The sequence below is a fragment of the Agelaius tricolor genome, unplaced genomic scaffold (genome assembly GCF_023055355.1).
Source record: "Agelaius tricolor isolate 1412-34295 unplaced genomic scaffold, bAgeTri1.0.p SCAF_18, whole genome shotgun sequence".
Taxonomy (NCBI): Eukaryota; Metazoa; Chordata; class Aves; order Passeriformes; family Icteridae; genus Agelaius; species Agelaius tricolor.
Window position 1 is genome coordinate 10,575,136 of NW_027269278.1, and position 18,885 is coordinate 10,594,020.

At 37.8% G+C, this 18,885-nt stretch overlaps 1 protein-coding gene across 1 annotated transcript in view; it reads left to right on the plus strand.

The window, feature by feature from the left end:
• The window catches only part of SPOCK1 (SPARC (osteonectin), cwcv and kazal like domains proteoglycan 1), a 270,292-nt gene that overhangs the window by 83,234 nt on the left and 168,173 nt on the right, over positions 1–18,885 (plus strand). Inside the window, exon 3 of the mRNA XM_071443258.1 lies at positions 5,261–5,306. Coding sequence (XP_071299359.1) covers positions 5,261–5,306 — 46 coding nt within the window. The remainder of the gene's footprint in view (positions 1–5,260; positions 5,307–18,885) is intronic.

Here is an 18,885-nt window from a genome sequence, read left to right on the forward strand (position 1 = left end):
GGGGAAAAGAGGATAAATGTGTTTGGTTTGCCATTAATTTAATTTTTTTTTTAACTGTATTGTTATTGTAGTGATGGAAGGGGTAATAAGAGGGAAGATCAGTCTCATATTGATGTCACGGTCTTAGGGACAATTTCTATTTGCTGACTTTTCTGTGGTGACTAACAGGAACTTGTATTAGACCCAGGTCCACTTCAAGGCTTGATTTTTTTGCAAATCAGAACCCAGTCTATGAATTCTGATGAATCTAAGGGTTCTAATGAAGGAGAATTTTGAAATTTCTGATACAAACTTTTTGTGAACTGTTAAACTAATGTTTTTAACGTGCCCTTTGCATACTTAGTTTAAGATAGGATTATTCTCTTGATTGACTTTGTTGATGGCACATCAATCAAGTTGGCTGGATTTGACAGCCACATACTGAATGCTAAAAGATCATTTTGGTCTTCTTAAGAAACAAGGATTTATTATGCATGGTGTGGCAAAATTGATTTTAGAACATGGTGCTAGGGATGCCAAGATCACTGTTCTGATCCCCATGTGGCCCATTTGCTTAAGAGTTGAACTTGATGATCCTTGTCAGTCCCTTCCAGCTCTGTGATTCTGTGAAAATGTGTTTGCTCTAATCTCTTAATGGCTCAAACTAACATAATAAAAATGCAATGAACAACTGAGGCTCAAGTCTAGAAAATTATATTTGCTTTTATATATATTTTTCATTTTTTATATTCATAACTGATAGCTAAGTTAGATATCCTGAGGGTAAAATCTAGAAAAAGGGTTCCATGATGCAAAACTGAAAAGGCAGCTCCAGTCCTGCAATTTAATTGGGGTGAGGAAATCACTGGTGAGATTCATTCTGTGTGAGGGCCCCTGGGCTCCCTGCCTTGCTGTGCCCACCTCAGGCAGGCAATGGACCTCATCCAGGGGGCAGAAAAGGGTCCTGCCAAAGGCCTTACCCCACACCTAGTGAGAACAGAACAGAGCTCTAGATTTCCTCAAGAATTGCACTGGGCCTGGTCTGACATGAGTTGAATTTCTTTTCCTGAAATTGGAAGTGAAATATTTAACCTGTGATGTGAGACTCAGCAAAGCCAACCCATCACTCTTCTATAACCCTGAATTTAGCTAAGGGAGTCAGATCCAGCCTTGGCTTGCAGTATCAGCTCTTCTCTTTTCATGCATGATTTTAGGTGTGCAGAGTCCCTTCAGTTAATTAAAAGATTGACTTAGTCATATGCAGTCACTGAACCATCGCAAAACCTTCAAAGTGTGAATTCTGTGGAAGAAGAAAGATATTTTTAAATATTTGTTCATCAAAAATATTTCTCACTTGCTGTCACCTGCTGTATTGAAGTGGCCCTGTGCCTGGTTTTGCATTCCCTTCAAAGTCCATCCAATAAATAGTCTTTAAAATCAGCTAAGAAAAAAATTAAATTATGTCTCTCTCATACCAAGTATGTACAGGTGAGCCTATGGAAAACACTTTCTGGTGGTTTTGCCTGCCAAAAGGGAATGAAAAAGCCTTTTTTTGGTGCTCTACAAGAAAGAAACACGTTACTAGAATGGCCTTTGGCTAATAGTGCAGCAGATAAAAACTAGGTCACGGCAACAGAGGTGGAAAGGGCAGAAAAGAGAGAAAATTGTTTCATTTGGGGGTGAAGGTCATCTGAAATAAGTGATTTCACATTTAAAAGGCCACTAAGGAGATAACTGATGAATTTTAACCTAATTTTATATTGCTTTATTTCATTCTTTTTTTCTTTTCTCATTTGTAATGCTTACGTGTTCAGGAAGTTGAGGTAGGTTTTTAAATTTTAACTTGTAAATATCTGTAGAGTGAATAAAAATATTTACAATATATTATAATTCATTCTATATTTGAAACACTTTTGATCAACTGTTGATATTGTTATAAATGAAATGCATTGATACATGTTAATTATTTTGTTAATATTGATTAATTAAAATATTAATATGAAAATTGCTTAAGCTTTATTTGTTACAGAAGGAATAAGAAATTTTTAGCACAGTAGTATGAACTCTAGTAGAATGTTTAGAAATACATAAATTTATGTCAGGAAGGTCTTTTACTGAATGGGAAATACAATCAACTTGATTAAAGAGATTTGAATTTATATATATATATATATATAAATATATAAATATATATATATATATATATATATATATATACACACACACATGCTGCTTCTCAGTGGGAAGAAGTTGCAGTGAAATAATGATATTCCTGCAGGGACAATCAGAGTTCCACCTTCTTACAAAGTCATTTGAGGATATTGTTATAAATCTCACCCCTTCTTTAGGACTGGCACAAAGCCCTGCCAGCTTCTGAGACAGAGCTTGAGGTGTGCATTTAAATGTGACACAGATTTTCTGCTCCCCATATCCACAGGGTGAGTTTCACCTTTATGGTGCCATAACCCTTCAGTCTCAGTTCTTGCTTGAAGTGAAGCCCAGGTTCTGTATTTTGTGTTGCTGTGGTTTAATTCAGGTACCACCCAACCACACCCTCACCCTCCCCACTACCTGGATGGCAAAGGGAGGAGAATTGGGGGGGAAAAAGGTAAACCCCATGAGCTGTGATAAGAACAGCACTATAATATTATTATTATTATTACTACTACTACTACAGGAGAGATTAATAAACCATAAGAAGGACAAGTACTGCCCAGTACAATCTTCAGCACCTGCTGAGCAATGCCCCCAGTACTGACCATCTCTCCCCAGCCTCCTCAGCCCAGTTTCTATTCTGGCCTTTAAGGGGTGAAATATCCCTTTGGCCAGTTTGAGGCCCTTGTCCTGGCCATTCTTCCTCCTGGCTCCTCTCTGAAGAAACCAAGGAAATTGAAAAGTCTTTGGCTTGCAGTAAACATTCCTCAGCAACAACTAAAACATCAGTGTGCTATCAAAATTATTCCCATCCCAAATCAGTGCTGTACCAGCTGCTAAGAGGAAAATTAATTCTATCCCAGCTGAAACCAGGACAGTTGTCCAACTGGCAGAAGTTATTTTGAACTGCTATTGACTGTATTGCTCTAATGTATGTATAGTCATTATTTACTCCTATAAATAATAATGGGGTTTATATATTGAAAATCTCATAGGTTTTCTCTATTCCACCTTTTAGGGTTTTTTTTCCCCGTATTTTCTATGTTATCACACTGTGGTTTCAGGCACATTCTAAAATAAACATAATTTCAATTTTCAAAATGGAATACTAAACAGGCCTGCATGAAGGAGAAGAGGAGGAATAATAGATCTACAGAAGAGATTGCTGTATTGTAGGGTTTTTTTTGAGGAAGGTGCATTTTTTTGTAAAATATTCCTTTGACACTGAAATTGAGATAAACCCCCTTTCCAATCCTTATTTCAAAACTGGTTCCATATGCCACCAGCATAAGAAATTCTTGCTGGGAGTTGAATTATTTAACAGTTTCTGATGCTGAAAAACCAGCAGCAAAGCAACACCTTGGAAAATATATAAGCAGGTTGCTGAAAAAAAATCCACCATAAAAGCTGAAAACCCAACACATTCTGAAAAGTGATTAATGCTTGGTGAATTTAGCAGTACATCATCATCAGTTACAAAGCATTGTATAACCATGAGGGGGTTTTGTATTAGCAAAGCTGTGAAATTCAAAGGCAAGCCTGTGATTCTATTTCTGGTGCCAAACCCTGTACTTGTGAAAAAAAAAATATGGATACTTTTGATGTATCTGAAATAAATTATGGCTAACAGGCTTTGCTGTTATTGTGGAACATTATCACTGTCCATGAAGTCAGTATGACACTGAGCATGAACATATTGGTTAAAAAAAAATATACATTTCCTTCTGCTAGTCATGCAGAATAATTTGATGTAACCCAGCATTTGGCCATGATTGCCTGCTCCAGAACAATCCTGTCCACAGTGCTCTGAAAGGGACATGGAGTGCATCTCCTGGTGCTCACTGAGGCTGTGGAGTCCTCACTCCTGTAACAGCCTGCTCTGACCCCATAAAGTCGTGCTGACTTCCAAATCTCCAAAATATTCCAGGTCAGGGTGAGCTGGATAGCATGAGAGCGTGTGAAATTCAGTGTACTGGAGATAAATGGTAAATGTAGCCCTATGGAAGAAATAATTTAGGTCTCTTATTCACACAGATGGGTTTTTAGTTACCATCCTGGCAGGAAAAAGAAATCTCAGTGTCATTCTGGACAGCTTGATGAATACATCTCTTTAGTGGCATCCCTCAGGAAATGAATATAGAATACTGGATATATTAAAAAGGAAACAAAGATTAATATGCAGAAAAATCTGACAGTGCTATAGACATTTTCTATGCTTCCCCATCTCAAATAGATAATTCTGTTGTTATCACGTCCTCTGAAAGAGGACACAAGTGAGATGCACAGAGTGTGCTGAAATGGATATATCAGCTGGGCTTAACTCCACTTCTTCAGCACTAGGGTTGATGGCTCTCTGAAGCAGGGAAACTTTTGCCTTCAGATAAATATCTGCTAAGTGCACAGAATACAGATTGATCCAATCCATGCAGTTTTCCATTCTTTCTGAGAGAGGCTAGTTTGCAACAATCATTATTTGGCCAGGCACTCTGACAGTCCCTGCTTTCTCCTGTGTAAAATCCAGTGAGAATTGTGTGGAACAGAACAACAACACTCTCAGCACAATGATCTCTTTACATCAGATTTCATAAAACTTTTAAAGTTTAATAGTGGGAACAGTGACAGAAATATTCACTGCAAGTGCTCCTGGAAGTTGTTGTACTATTTAAATGTAGTGTTTGCAATGTTACTCCTATATTTTTATACATTCACAACGGTGTGATTTACACATGTGGATGTATCTTTGAATTCACTCTGCTGATCTTTCACTACACCAGGATGTTGTGGATCACGTTATACTACCTGAACAGTATGTTCTTTCTTTTCAAAGACTGTAGGCTAACATGAAATCATACAGAGTTATTATAAAATATTTAATAGTGGGCATGCTTTCAAAAACAATCCAGAAGAAAAATTCAAGGTTCTGAATCCAAGGACCTTTTATTCTTTAATTTCTAACCTGCATTTACTACTCTTTAGGACACAACCTGTTGATTAGTCTTATCTTATTGGAGCTAAATCTGTTAGAATCAAAACACAAGTTGATTCATTTAATTGTGTAAAATAGTATTGAAAATACTGATTCTATTTTTCCTGAGTTTTTTTTCTTTTTGTTTTAATCCCCATTTAGGATGATTATTTCAGAAACTGGAATCCAAACAAGCCGTTTGATCAAGGTAAACTCAATACACATTTTGTGGTTGTCTTCTGCTATTTTGTGATATCCCCATATGCTTTATGCCTCCCTTCCTCTGTCTGTCCCATGCTTTAGTGAAGAGCTATATTCATATTTACATCTCCTTCCCAATTTAGTCACAGCTTGAGGTGGTTTATGTAGAAGAGTTTGACTCATCTCGCTATTTTTTCACCATGTTTTTTAATCCCCATCCATTCCACTTGCTGTTCAATGATGAAATGCATGCTCAGAGAGATTGTCTGTAACCATGAATCTTGGTTTAACATGCAATTTAAAACAGGGATCTTCACGTTCATTTTCTTTCATGTTAAAGGCTTTACTAAATTAATGTTGTAAATGTAACCATTGTGTTTTCTAACACTCAAGAGGCCAATTCTTTGAAATCAGCTACAATGCATGAATTTCAGGGCTGATTTTAAAAGGGAAATGGTGCTGTGTATATGCTGCTGTTTCAGATGCAGGTTCTGTAAATGATGTTTTGCACTTTGTCTTGGTGAGGGTTTAAGTTATGGCAGTACCTCAAATATTTCCAGGCCAGCCACTAAAGGATAGGAAAAATACCCAAAAAAACCCCATTCTAATTGTGTCTGGGATAGCACTGGATACAACAGCCATAACAGGAAAAAGAAATTCAAAATTATTTAAGTGTTTAAGAAGAAAATACTTACTGGAAGTCTCTGAAGGTGCTTTTGAAAATTTCACTTTGTGTCTATTTCTATATTTCATTGCCAAGCATGTTCCTTGTATTGTCTGTAGCTCACAGGAATATCTTTGGGGTTAGAGCTTAGGAGTGTAGATTCTCCGTCTTTAGGGAAATGGAACTTCAGTGTCAAAGGAAAGGCAAAGTTGATGCTTTTGTCAAGACACATATCCACAGAGGTTTTCAAAGGCATTCGAGGGATTTAGGATTACAAATCCTATTGACTTCAAATAGAACTTATGCTCCTACTACTTTTGGAGGCCTTGTGACCCTCTGTTTTCCCAAGAGAAAAAACAAAAAGGTAAATCCTGGCAAAGTATTGCAGAGAGATTTTGAACTGACATGCTTTAAAACTATCCTGTATATTGTGTTACTGAGATGTCTGACTGTGGGCAAAAGCAGGAATGCTTGTAGAGAATCTAAAGTCACACATGGATACCTTGAAGGGATATGTCGGATGTCTGGTAAGATTTCTGTCTCTTTGTAAAGAAAAGGATCATTTCTTTTTCAGGGTAGAGTTTCTCTGACACTGGGGATGTCTCTGCTCAGGAGACAGAATGCAGACTGTGGGTGCAGTCTGAGCAGGGTACTCTGCCCTGCACAAGAGCTGTGCACTGCTTCCTTCTCAAATCTTACAAATGGGTTTTATTTGGCCAATAGATCGTTCTTTTTGACAGAGGTCACTGCTCTTGGCTGTGGCAAAATTTGCCCTGACTAGAACGTTAAAAATAGCCACTGAAACATTTCTAAAGATATTTATTATCCAAAAAAATAATTGTTTGAAAACTGTTGATTAGTTTAGTTACATATGCACAGAGCATGTGAGTCTTTAGTCATTGATTCCAGTGTTGTCATCCAAAAAATGAAGAGAAATTATATGATGCTGCTGTGGGCCCTATGAGTCAGATGCTGACAAGACTAATCCTCAGTTTATATTTGCATATAGGTATGTATATGTGTGTAAATGTATACATGATATATTTATGTGTATATAGAGAGAGTTGTATTAAAATAGAAACTGCTGAGATGAAGGAAGGAAGGAAAGAAGGGAAGCTTTATCTTTCCCAGATGTTCCCACCAAAGCTTTAATTTCTGTAATTTTCCACAGAGAGGAAAAAGAACAGTCAGAAGAATTTGTCCCAGCTCTTTTATGCAGCAGGAGCTGCAAGACAATTGTTTAATCTGTTTTTCTTTTTCCATTCTCCCTGCCCTGGTATTTTTCCCATGTTGTTCTATTTCACTTTGGAGAGTTTAAATGTCCCTTATGCTCTTGTATGGTTTTGAAGATAGAAAAACTTTCATTTTATATTTTTGGGATTCTGATATCTAGAGAGCTTGTGCAGATCCTGTGGTGAGGAGCCCTAGCTTGCTCCTGTGAATTCACTAGCAGGTCTGTGTTCTCACCACACCATTGTTATTTTGAGGAATATCTCAAAGGCTTCTTTTAACCTCACAAGACCAAGATTCCTCCGAGTTACTGAAGAGAAAAAATTTCTCCAGTAGGTGAATGAAAACAGATTTGGGATTTTATAGAAAATCTAAGTGTGGTGTCACCAAGCTAAAGCTCTTTTTGCAAGTACTAACTTTTTGGAACAGGTTTACAAGTTTTTATATTAAAAATCTACTTCTCGATTCTGCTTGAATATTCTAATTGTGAAGTCTTTATGTGGAGCCAGACTGCAGAACCAGGCTGGAGGAGCTGGGAGGGCAGGGTTGGAAGTAACTGAAGGCAGGAAGCACCTGCCAGAGCATCTCACAAAGGTAACTGCAGGATTCCATATGTTTAACAGACTTAAAAACCAGCAGTAATCAGAGGTTATGAAAATCAGCAAAGTTCTACTTCCAGGCTTGGACTTCATTTGCATCTCTTAAAGTAGTCTGCTGCATCCAACCAACTCTCTGTTCTTTTCTAACAAAAAGCTGGCTTTATTCAGCAGGATGAATTATTTAATTGTGCATTGAAAAGCAATAACAGTGTAATCAAGCTGTCTGCTTTCTGCTTGTAGTGTGGAGAGAAATACCTGAGTGTTTGTCTCAAGAGAAGAAATTCCTTGTTTTGTAAAAAAAGCATTCGTGGCTTTCACTGAAACCTCTAGGGAGTGACACGAGGTGTGTTTGGATAACAGATCTGTTCAAGGGGAGTCAACTTGAGTGGTTCAACTGCAACTCAGAGGGCACTTGAGTGATCAGAGGGGTTTTTTTTTTCAGCTGAGCTACCAGCCCAGCTTTATATTCATCTTTAACCCAGGAGAAACCAATACAAAAGTAAGACTTACTGACAGAGCTGAGCTAACGAGGCACTTGGACTGCAGAAGGCAGCAGAGTTTGCAGCCTGGAAATGATTGCTGGTCATTAATATTGAATTTGATTCTGTCACAGTTACAGAAGCAAGAAAGCAGAAGAGCAGAAGGGGCAGGTAGTCAAGATTTTGAAATATGAATCAAAGAGTTGGGTTTTTTTCCTGACAAGGTCATTTGAGAGTTCTTAAGGAGCTTGACAGCTAACCTGGCATACTTTCCTAGTCTTCTTCATCCACTTTGGAGAAAGAAAAGAGGGAATAGGGGAAAACTTTAGCATAATTCAAGTGAGAGATTTTGAAATGTGTCTCATATTCAGCACCTATTCAGACTTGCCAGAAAATGAACTCATTAAGACTTTATGGATTCTGTTAATTGAAAACTGTTAAATAAAAAAAATAAGTTTAAGTTACTGAAAAGGTCTGCTAGAAGCCACCCCTAAAATTGCTGGAAGCGGTTTGGAATTGTGTCCAATTTGCCATATGACTTTTAAAAGCATCTTTGCCCACAACACAGGAACTGTGGAAGTAATGGGGTGTACTTTGTATTGCAGATGCATGAGCTGTGAATCAAAACACCTTTAAAACATTCAGCTGCCATTGTTCTTAATAACACATCTCTAGAAGGATGCAGTAAGAGGGGTAAAAATGTGATTCTGTGGTAGTGCTGATTTTTTCCCCCAAATATGTGTTTAAAACCATCCACTGAACTGTGGAATTTTCTGTTCAAGGAGGTGCAAGTTTCCCCCTTTCCATTTGGATTGTGACACTGTCAGATGGTTGCAGTGGGTGGAGCTGGCCTGAGTCCCCTCCCTCAGCTCTGCCTTCAGCACTGAGACACAAGGACTGGCTGGAAACAGGGTACACTTTTACCCATTTCTGGTGGTAGCAATACCAAATGTTCCAAGCTCCAGGGAAAAAAAAGCTCCTGATTAGAAATAGTCTGACCTTTCCCCCTTGTCTTCCAGCCTTTGTCTTTCTTTTCACTGTCTATTCCCAATCCTCTTCCCCAATAACTGAGAAATCTGGACAGGGATGTTCTTTCTCAGGGCTTTCATTATCTGCCCTTGGAGAGGAGGTAATACAAAAAAATAAAAATATTCAAACTCCTTATCCCAGTGTATTATGTGAAAATCTTTATCTGCTTGAATTGGACCTATCAATGATTGACTCTAATGTCAGACACACTCATTTAGACTTGACTATCATTATTAATTACAGACATGTTCTCATTTCAAAGAGCTCCCCTTGAGCACTAATGAAAGGCTGAACTAGCAAAATACCCTCACTTTTGAAGAGGAAACATTGCTTTGGAGTGGATTGAGGCCTCCAGTGTAGCATAGCCTGTGACTTTCACAGCCCAGCAGCCCTGTGAAGTGAATTTACCAAATTTAGAGCATTACATTTCAAGATGAATGTGTTGGTATCAGTGCTTCCTCTCGTGTGCATCACATCCAACCTGTGTCTTTCCAATGTTTAAATCACAAATCCAGACTCCAGAAATGAGCTTCTGCAGCTGTGCAGAAAAAAAGTTTGCCTAAAATTCATAAGCCTTCCAAAACAAAAGGAGTGAAAATTGGAAGCCTGAGATGCAGGATGAAAATCATAGAACCTGCAATTATTTTTGAACATGTAATTTTCTGTTAGCCCAGTTAAGATGTTCTTTCAGAAAAGCCTGAATAAATTCCTCACAAAGAGATGTTTAGTACTGAACACATCTCTAGCCACAAATATATGTTAGTTTTATAATAAATGTTTTCTATTACAGTGCCTCAGATGGCAGATTTCAATTGAATAACTTATTTTGCAATTTATTTTTTGACTGTGCTTGAATTAGTTTTAGAGGCTTATTCATAGTGCAAGTGCACATGAATTATGTTTGCAAATCTTCAGTAAATCAGTCCAATTTTAGAACATGTTAACTGAATCAACCAAAAACAATAGCTGAGATGCAGCACATGAAATACACTGTCTCCCATCAAATGCATTTCCAGCACATATGGCTGCTCATCTCCAGACAGATGCACGTGCTTCTTTCTGCATGCTACAAGGGTAATATTAAATTCCTTATGGGCTTGTAAGCAACCAATTTTGTCATTAAATATGGCACAGGGAGTGACAGGCTGGGGTCCTTGTGTGTGATTGCATTGTGGCTGATGTGCTTTGAGCAGAGGCCGTGATCAATAGGCTGCTTGGCTGGAATTTTATTAGCACTTGGGGAGCACTTGTTAGTTTTGTCAATAATGGTGCTGGCTTGCTTTTAATATCTCTTACTTCATTGACTGTGAAGCAGACATGATTTTCAAAGGGAAATTCATGCCCTCCCCATGCTCAGCCAGCTTCCATTGAAATAAGGGAATTTTGGGGGCATATCAGAGAACCCAGCCCTGCTCTCTTTGGCATCTCTCAGGGAGCAGAGGTCTCCTTCCCTGTGCTTCAGTTCAGTATATAGGAACTCATTTTTTGTAACCTACCTAGACTTTTAAAGGTGATATTTGTAAATACATGCCTGCAAATCTTCCTTCCTTATTTGCTGCAAATCTTCCTTCCTTAGCCAAACAGCTTTGGTTTGTATTCTGATTAAGAAGGCCAAACCAATGAGGGGCAAAGCCTCCAGCTTTGAAATGTTATTTGACTTAAATTTTGGATGGTATGGCATCTGCATGCCAAAGTGACCCTTGAATCACTATCCAGTCAGAAGACTAGTTTGAACAGTATTTAAACATGTTTATATGCTTGCCACTTAATGGATGATTACTGTCATTTGGTTCTGGCTGAAAAACAGGAACTCCTGTGGAGAATAAAAGTAGAAGGCAGAGTGGCAATGGCCATAAAAATGCATAATGGAGAATTTTTAGAAAGAGAAAAATGTCAAAGTAAAGACAAGTTGTTTAAAATATAGATTTAAGTAAACTAAGAATTAGAGGAAGAAAAACAGGGATAATTAGCATTTGCTCAATGTAGGAAGCACAAACATGAATTGTCCAAAAGCTTGGCTAATTACAAGACCCTTAGTGACTGCAGTGACCCTACAGAAAGTCCAGCTAAGTGAACTCTTAAGGGTGCACAGGTGGTAGCCTCAACCCAGAAAGCCAAGTACAAAACAAGATCTTTGGGCTAAAATTTAGAAATAGCAATTTTTTACAGGTGTATTAGAAGAAAGAAAAAGAAATCAAGAAAAATGATGGCTCAGTGGAGAGAGATGCTCCTGTGCAGGCACTGGTGAAAAGGCCAAAGCTTTGGCACCTGGCTTTGCTCTGGCTTTCACATAAAAGGGCTGCTGAGACCAGGTGGAAACATAGTTGATATCTTCATTTGGAACGTAAGATTCTGGATGAGGGAAAGGACAGGCTTGGGTAAATTAGATATCTATAAATCAGCTGGAATTGATCTATGGTTTAAGGGAAACAGCTGAAATAATTTGAGAGATGCTAAAAGTTATCCTTGAAAAGTTATGAAATTGTACAAGATTGGGAAAAGACAAGGAACACTGTTTATTTTTTTCTATTAAGGAAAGGAAGAAAATGGGAAAATGTATCCTGTGAGTTAAACCTAAAATCCTGGGGAAAAAAAAACAAACTTCCACACCAGGATAAATATTTAAGCAAATATTTGTTAGCATCAGTAAGATCAGGGGGTGAATAAAACTGACATGGATGTCAAACTAAACTCAGTTTTTTTCTGTGACAATTACAGGCCTCGAGACTCAAGGATAAGCTTGCAGCATCACATATCTTGACTTAATAAGGTTTTTGACTTTAGTTTCCATTACTGCCTTATAAGCAAGTTAAAGAAATGTTGTCTAAAAGAAATAATTCTGAGGTGGTACAAAAATCAGTTGGAAAACTGTGTTCTGGTAGTAGCTGTCATTGGTTCATGTCAGGCTGGGAGGATAAATTGAGTAGAGGTCTCTGTGATCTCTTTTGGGTCCAGTATTGTTTCCCACTTTTTAACATTTACTGTTACTTACCATTTTAATTAAACTATGGATGTTGAAATTAGGCTGCCTATTAAATGTGGCACAGAAATAAAATTCTGTTGTCTTAAGAAATTTAAGAAATGGTCTAAAAACAAAGGATAAATTTAGTCTAGGCATATGCAAAGTTCTTATCTTTGAACAATCATCTGCACAAAACAGGATGAAAACCAATGAGTAATAAATTTGGAGCAAAGGGCTAGGGGATTATACTGGATTACAAATAGAACATGAGTCAACAATGTCATTCTGCTGCAAAAAAAGGCAAATGTTGCACTGGCATGTGTAACCATGAGTAATCCTTCAGCTCTAAGCAGTGCCAGTAAGACCTTGGCTGGAATACATTGTCCATATTTGAGTACCAGGCTTCTTGGGTACTGGGAATCAACTGGAAAGTACCCAGAGAAATGTAATAGGGATGATCACAGTTGCAGAAAATATCCTCTGTGAAGAAAGACTGAAGGAGAGGAGCAAACCAACAAAACAGCACAATAAACCACAAAAAAGCAAAAAAGTGCACAAATCCTGCTTCTAAATGCTTAAAATTAACAGGAGAGCGGAGGGCTGATTTTACATCCGTTCTGGATATAACAAGGGGGAGTAATTTTAACTGCAGCAAAGAAAATTAATTTTAGCCTTCATAGTGGCAGCAATATTTAAGCAGTGGGGAAAATATTTTAAAGAGGATGTGGAGACTCTGTTGAAAGGTGTTCTGGAACACATTAGACAAATGTCTTGCAGATAGTGACCCAGGAGTAGCTGGTCCACAGTGGAGAGGGGGAATGGAACCAGCATCCTTCCCAGAACTGCCATTCTAGCACTGTGACTCTGTGATTGTACTTTGATTAATGAAAACCAGCTAATTCCATTGAAATCGCAGAAGAAATGCTGAAGAAAGGATTTCTTAAAATAAATTTCCAGTCAAAGCAAAGAATAGAAAATAAATGAACCAATATCCTGGACAGATGTTTTGGCACCACCTGCAAAAATACAGGTTTTTACTTGAAGGAAGTAATGTTCATAAAGTGCAAGATGTTAGTAGTTGTTTGTTCATTTTTTTCTCCAGGAATAAAGGTTGTGATCTACCCCTAAGGCTAAAGATCTGGGTGAAAATCAGTTACTTTTTCAATTCATGAGCTAAGATGTGATGATACCTATATATTTAGGAATTAAATCTCCCTCTGCTGTAAACCTAAGTGCCCAGGTCATCAAAACACTAAGTGAATCACAGCCATTTTATTTCATCTTCTCCTTGTTTCAAATTAAACATATTTGCATGAAATAATATTATTTCTTCTCTAATATGATTGCATTCTAGCTTTGCAGACTTGGTCATTTGGAAAGTTACTTTAAACTCCAAACTGCTGATGCTAAGCAGTCCACAGCAAGATGAATAAAGCAAATTTTCAAATGTCTTCTGGTGCTATTCTGTGCTAAAAAATTCCTTAAGCATAGTATGTTGAAATTTAGTTTGGCAAGTGTTGTTTAGTCATTTGATCTCATTCTGTCTTTTCTCTCTGAGTCCTCTGGTTGTAATATATCCATGGACTTCAGCATCAACACCTGTTTGTGTTTAGCAGCTATTGCCAACAGCTTTGAAAGGCTTGTCAAATTTACATATATTTCTTTGAAGTGCAAGGACAGGAAATCTGAAGACTGAAATTTTATTTCTGCTGTTCTCCTTGGAAGGTCTGTTTGAGGGTTTATTCTGTTTTACCCAGAGAAGATCAGTAGCAGCATTGTTTCCTTATGGATGTACATCCTTGCACTGCCCAAAATGTGGAAGTGTTAGATTCACTTTAACCACAAGGCAAAGCAGTACAATAAAACCTGCAATATAAGTATGTTCTGCTCCTGGGATAGCTTTAATTTATATACTGAGCAATCAAATCAGTCTCTCACTTCCCATCTTATCTGTAACAAGTAAACAGAACTCTGTGGTAACTGGATGTACAGTAGAGCAATCCTAGGGATGGTTGCACATTACAGCCACCTTTAATGCAATGTAAGTGAGCATCACTGTAATTATTGTTATATGATCTATCTGTGCACTCATGGAGTTTATCCTTTATTTAACTGCTGGGGGTTAAAATTCCTCAGAAGAGGCACATATTCTCTAAGAGCAAATGTATCTTTGCTGGAAAGGCTCCAGCATTGAGGCTTGTTTCTCTCTTCAGTGGTGCCTTTTGAATGACCTTTCATATTTAAATCCAGTGAAAGCTTACTGACATAACCAGAAGTCTGCAAAACCGAAAGGGAAGAACCTCTGCACATCACAGTGTTAAACACAGGCATCTAACAAAAAATGTCAGGTTCTATCTCAGTGGACATTAAGCTGCCTAAGGACTCAGTGTTATCTAAAAGAAATCCAGTAGCCATGATTTGTTAATCCTGTTCTCAACTCTAGCATATGGTTATAGTTAATTCAGTCTAACCCAATGGATTTATTTATCCTCAAAATCCAGATTATGTTTAGCTATCCCAAAGAAGATAAAAGTAAAACCATGAAAAGCCAGGTTCAAGTAGAGTCACAAAAAGCACAAGTCTATTTGAAAAATACCAGCAGGATGTTAATGTGAAGGATATATCCAAGTATCAGAAACATAAATATATTTATTGTGATAGTTTAGACCTAAAGACTATGAGTTATTATGTTTTTCATCTTTAGATACTTCATCAATAGAATTCCTAAATGTGACATTGCTGTGTGCTGGCTATAGGCTGTACTTAATTGTTCCCCCTCCTAATTGCCTGACAGAGCTCCTGGCTTCATCATTATTCTATTGCAAGAAATGGGACTTGATATTTAAGGAAACATTATTCATTTTCCTTATGTTTCTACTTCTAAGCTGCTTTTTCATGAAGTGGCACTTCTAGTGTATTTTCCTACGCAGAGCTGTGGCAATAACATTTTTCCCAATGCCTATAAATAAATTAAGTATACTGTGGCTTGAAAGAGAAATTGCTATCAGCTGGTGTTCCACTACCTACAAAACATTTTATCTTCTTTCAGTTTCTATTACTTTGCTCTCCCTTGATTTTGTAGGGAAAGTTGTGTTCCCTGTTAGTGTCATGGGGTGCATTTGTGAGCAGCGTGCTTGATGTATGGAACTGTGGCAGGCACCCGGTGTGGAGAGCTCTGCCTTGGAAATTGCATTGAAGAGGAACTTTTTGGCAGATGAAGGTGTTGATATGATTTGGAAATAGGCCTGTTCATGTCAGTCAGTCAGGTACTTTATTTTTTAAGATAGGAAAAAAAATAAAGGTTGGAGATGAAAGAGGAGAGAGAGGCCACCTGTCGAGAGGAAGCAGAAAGCCCAGGAGGAGGAATGCACTCCAGGGCTACATTTATGGCTTTTATAAAAATGCAACAAGTTAACTTCACAGGCTGCAGATTTAAAGAAAGGACATAGTTGCTTAACTTTTCTCATCTGGACAGTTACCCAAAAGCTGGAGGTGGTTGTTCCTTTTGTCTGTGGTTCAGATTAGGAAGCCCCTCTGAGGTTTAGCTGAGCCTAATTAACCTTCAGTGGGCAGAAGTTAGATGGGACCAGGTGCAAACAAGATGCACACAGGGCCTCTTCTGGGCACTGATCTCAACTGAGACACAGCTCATGTTAGTTATACATAAGATGTTTGGAAATTACTTTATCCACATTTTCTGAAATATTAAAGAACTACTAATTCTGCCAGGCTTTCAAATGAAGACAAGAACTTGGAGGAAATGTGTTGCATTAAATAACCATGACAGGTGTCCCTTAAGCAGAAAGGTTCTCCTGGAAATTTCTCCTCAGCCTTTGTGTCATACTTTGCCAGAGTATTTGAAAATTACCCAGTTTCAGTGGGAAAAAGGGTGTGTTGGAAACTTGTGGTAGTGTACCTTTCACTATTTGAGTTGGGAAGGGATGAGGAAGAGGGAGAAAGCTGAGAGAAGCAAAAATAAAGTATGCAGTAGATGATGTTGAATGCTTTGAAAAAGGATCATGTAGATTAATAATGGAATTTTTGTGTGGCAGTCCCCTGGCAGAGCTGATTTTTGCCTGCCTGTTAGTATGCTGTCTTTTTCATCAATCTAGTAGAGAGAAAAGAGTCTTTTGCTTGCTTTTCTGAAATAACAGGAATTCTGTGATCTCTGCACAGGTTTTAAATTATTTTTATTTTTTCTTTAATTAAAATATTGAATCCATACCCTTTACACCTTAGGATAATGAAGTTTTTATCTCACTTCTAGTTAGTATTCAGTGAAAGGGGGGATGGGGTTTCAGGAGGTTGCTGGAGCAAGGTAGTACAAGATGGAAATAGAGCTTTTTGTCTGATGAAGGCAAGGAGTGAAAAATTAAAGGTATATCTGGAACAAAGGTGTTTTTTGTGAACAATTTTATTTGTTTTAGGGATGTCTGTGTTAAATTCTATTTCACTATTTCCCTCCATGTGTTTGTCCAGTACATTGGCACAAGAGGTTTCAAAAGGAAACTATTAAAAACGAAAGTCTGAAATATTTACAAGCTTGTTTTTTTAAGGCACTAAATAATTATGAGAGACCATTCTTATGTAAATCAGCAATTTCCTCAATGATAAGAACACTTAGTTTGAGAAATTAATTTTTGGTATGCTGACTAAATAAAAAAGTTCATTAAAATCTTTGTAGTAGGGAGCTAATTACAATGTTTTTCCTTGTATTTCAATTAGGGTAGATGTGATTTAACAAATATTTTAATAAAACTTAGTAGCATTTATTTTCCACCAAATGGTGTGAATTTAGGTGACATCTCTGACACATAAAGAGCCTAGGGTTGGATATGTGTGGGGAATGGATTTTATTTTAATGAATTATAGTATAATTTTCCTGTCTTGACAAATAAAGTTGGGCATTAACTCTAAATTCATTAATTCTTTTGCGTCCTTTTTTTCTTTGAAAAAGGACGTACTAAAAATTCCTTTAAGCTTATAAAACTGGATGGGGTGTATGACAAATAGATTTAAATGGATTACTGAGGGGCAGAACACAAAGGCAGAATTTCATCAGTGTCCAATTCTATCCTCAGCTACGTGCGGGCTTCTTGGTCAAGTTACAGTGATTTAAATTGGGCTGTGAAGTTACAGTGATTTAAATTTAAATTAACTTGCATAACTTGGATGGAAAACGCATGTTCATTGGGTATTTCTCTTTTTCAGTCATTCTGGTATAAACCTGGCTACTGGGCATTTGGATCATGTGCATTTTCCTGTCCATGTAAGCATCATTATGGCAGTAGTTGGGCAAATTTGGTCCAAATTAGCTGATTTTTAAGCTTTGATTAATTGCTTAGCTTGTGGATTTAGGTCATTTCTCCTCTCAGATAAAAGTACTAAGGTTCAAAAGCAGTGTTGTTGTTGTTGTTGGTAGAATTGTCTGACACTTTGGGGGGAATAGGAAGCCTCTTCTCATCCCCTGCCTTCCCTTCACAGGACAGCCAGAGCATGCTCAGATCCCTCCACCAGCTCTGCTGAGGGAGTTTGAGGGGTGCCCAGCACCCTGTGGGCTCCTTGCCTCTCTCTTACTGTGCTGTCTGAGGTACCCAGCCTCATTCTTCAAATGCTTATGAGATCATGGATTTGGAAGAATTCTCAAAGTGAATAAAGCAGATGAAGCAGGGGGATTGTGTGTGCATCCCACATTTTGTAATTTTGCCATTCAGTGCTGTTTTCTCGGGCACAATTTCATTTGCAGAGACTGAAAAAGTGTCAGTGGTCCAACCATGAAAAAATGAGCATGTGACCAGATCTGGCTTCCACAGTTCCCTAGAAAATATGGCATAAACAAGGAAACTGCAGATCCAGAGGGGAGTGATGAGCTCAGCATGATCCTGAAGCCTGGCAGTCCTGTTCTTCTAAAGGCTGTCTGATGCTGTTATGTGCTGAGTCCTTCTACTGAAGCAATTTCACACCTCATCTGCTAGAGATGAAAATGGCAGGGAACAAACTATAAATCCAGCTAAAACTTACTTTAGTAGATATATCATCCTATCAGAATCTTTTCATATAAATAATTAGTTCATCACTTCCTCAATCCACTAAACTTGCAAAGCTTTGGAAATGACATGGTGTGTCATTATCTCAAGACACTCTTAAGGAATTAAGTAATTCACTTCTTCCCCCAAGGCAACATCAACCCTATCTGCATCACTCCTGATGTTTCCTCACTGTCCACAGTCTCCCCAGCAATTTATTCTGATATTTTTAATCATTGGAAATTTGTCACCTGAACTTTCCTTTTCTGCAGTTCAAGCCTTTGAATTGAAAACTTTCGTGTTGTGTGCCATTGAAGTGATAAACAACTGGGTGTCACCTTAAATTTGGTGGCTTGTTCTTTATATGAAGACTTGGTATGTTTCCTTTCAGCGCTGTCTTCTTAACCATAGATCCATGAGTTCTTCCTCACAGAAGAGGAAGTTTGAAACAAATGGTGTTTCCACATTGTTTGAAATAATTTCAGCCTCATTGCATTCATCTGGTCAAATAATCCTTTAATCTATGCTCAGAACCAATTGATCTTTTATTTTTTAATGTTTTTCTTAGTGGATGCCCATATTATGCTATAGTAGTGC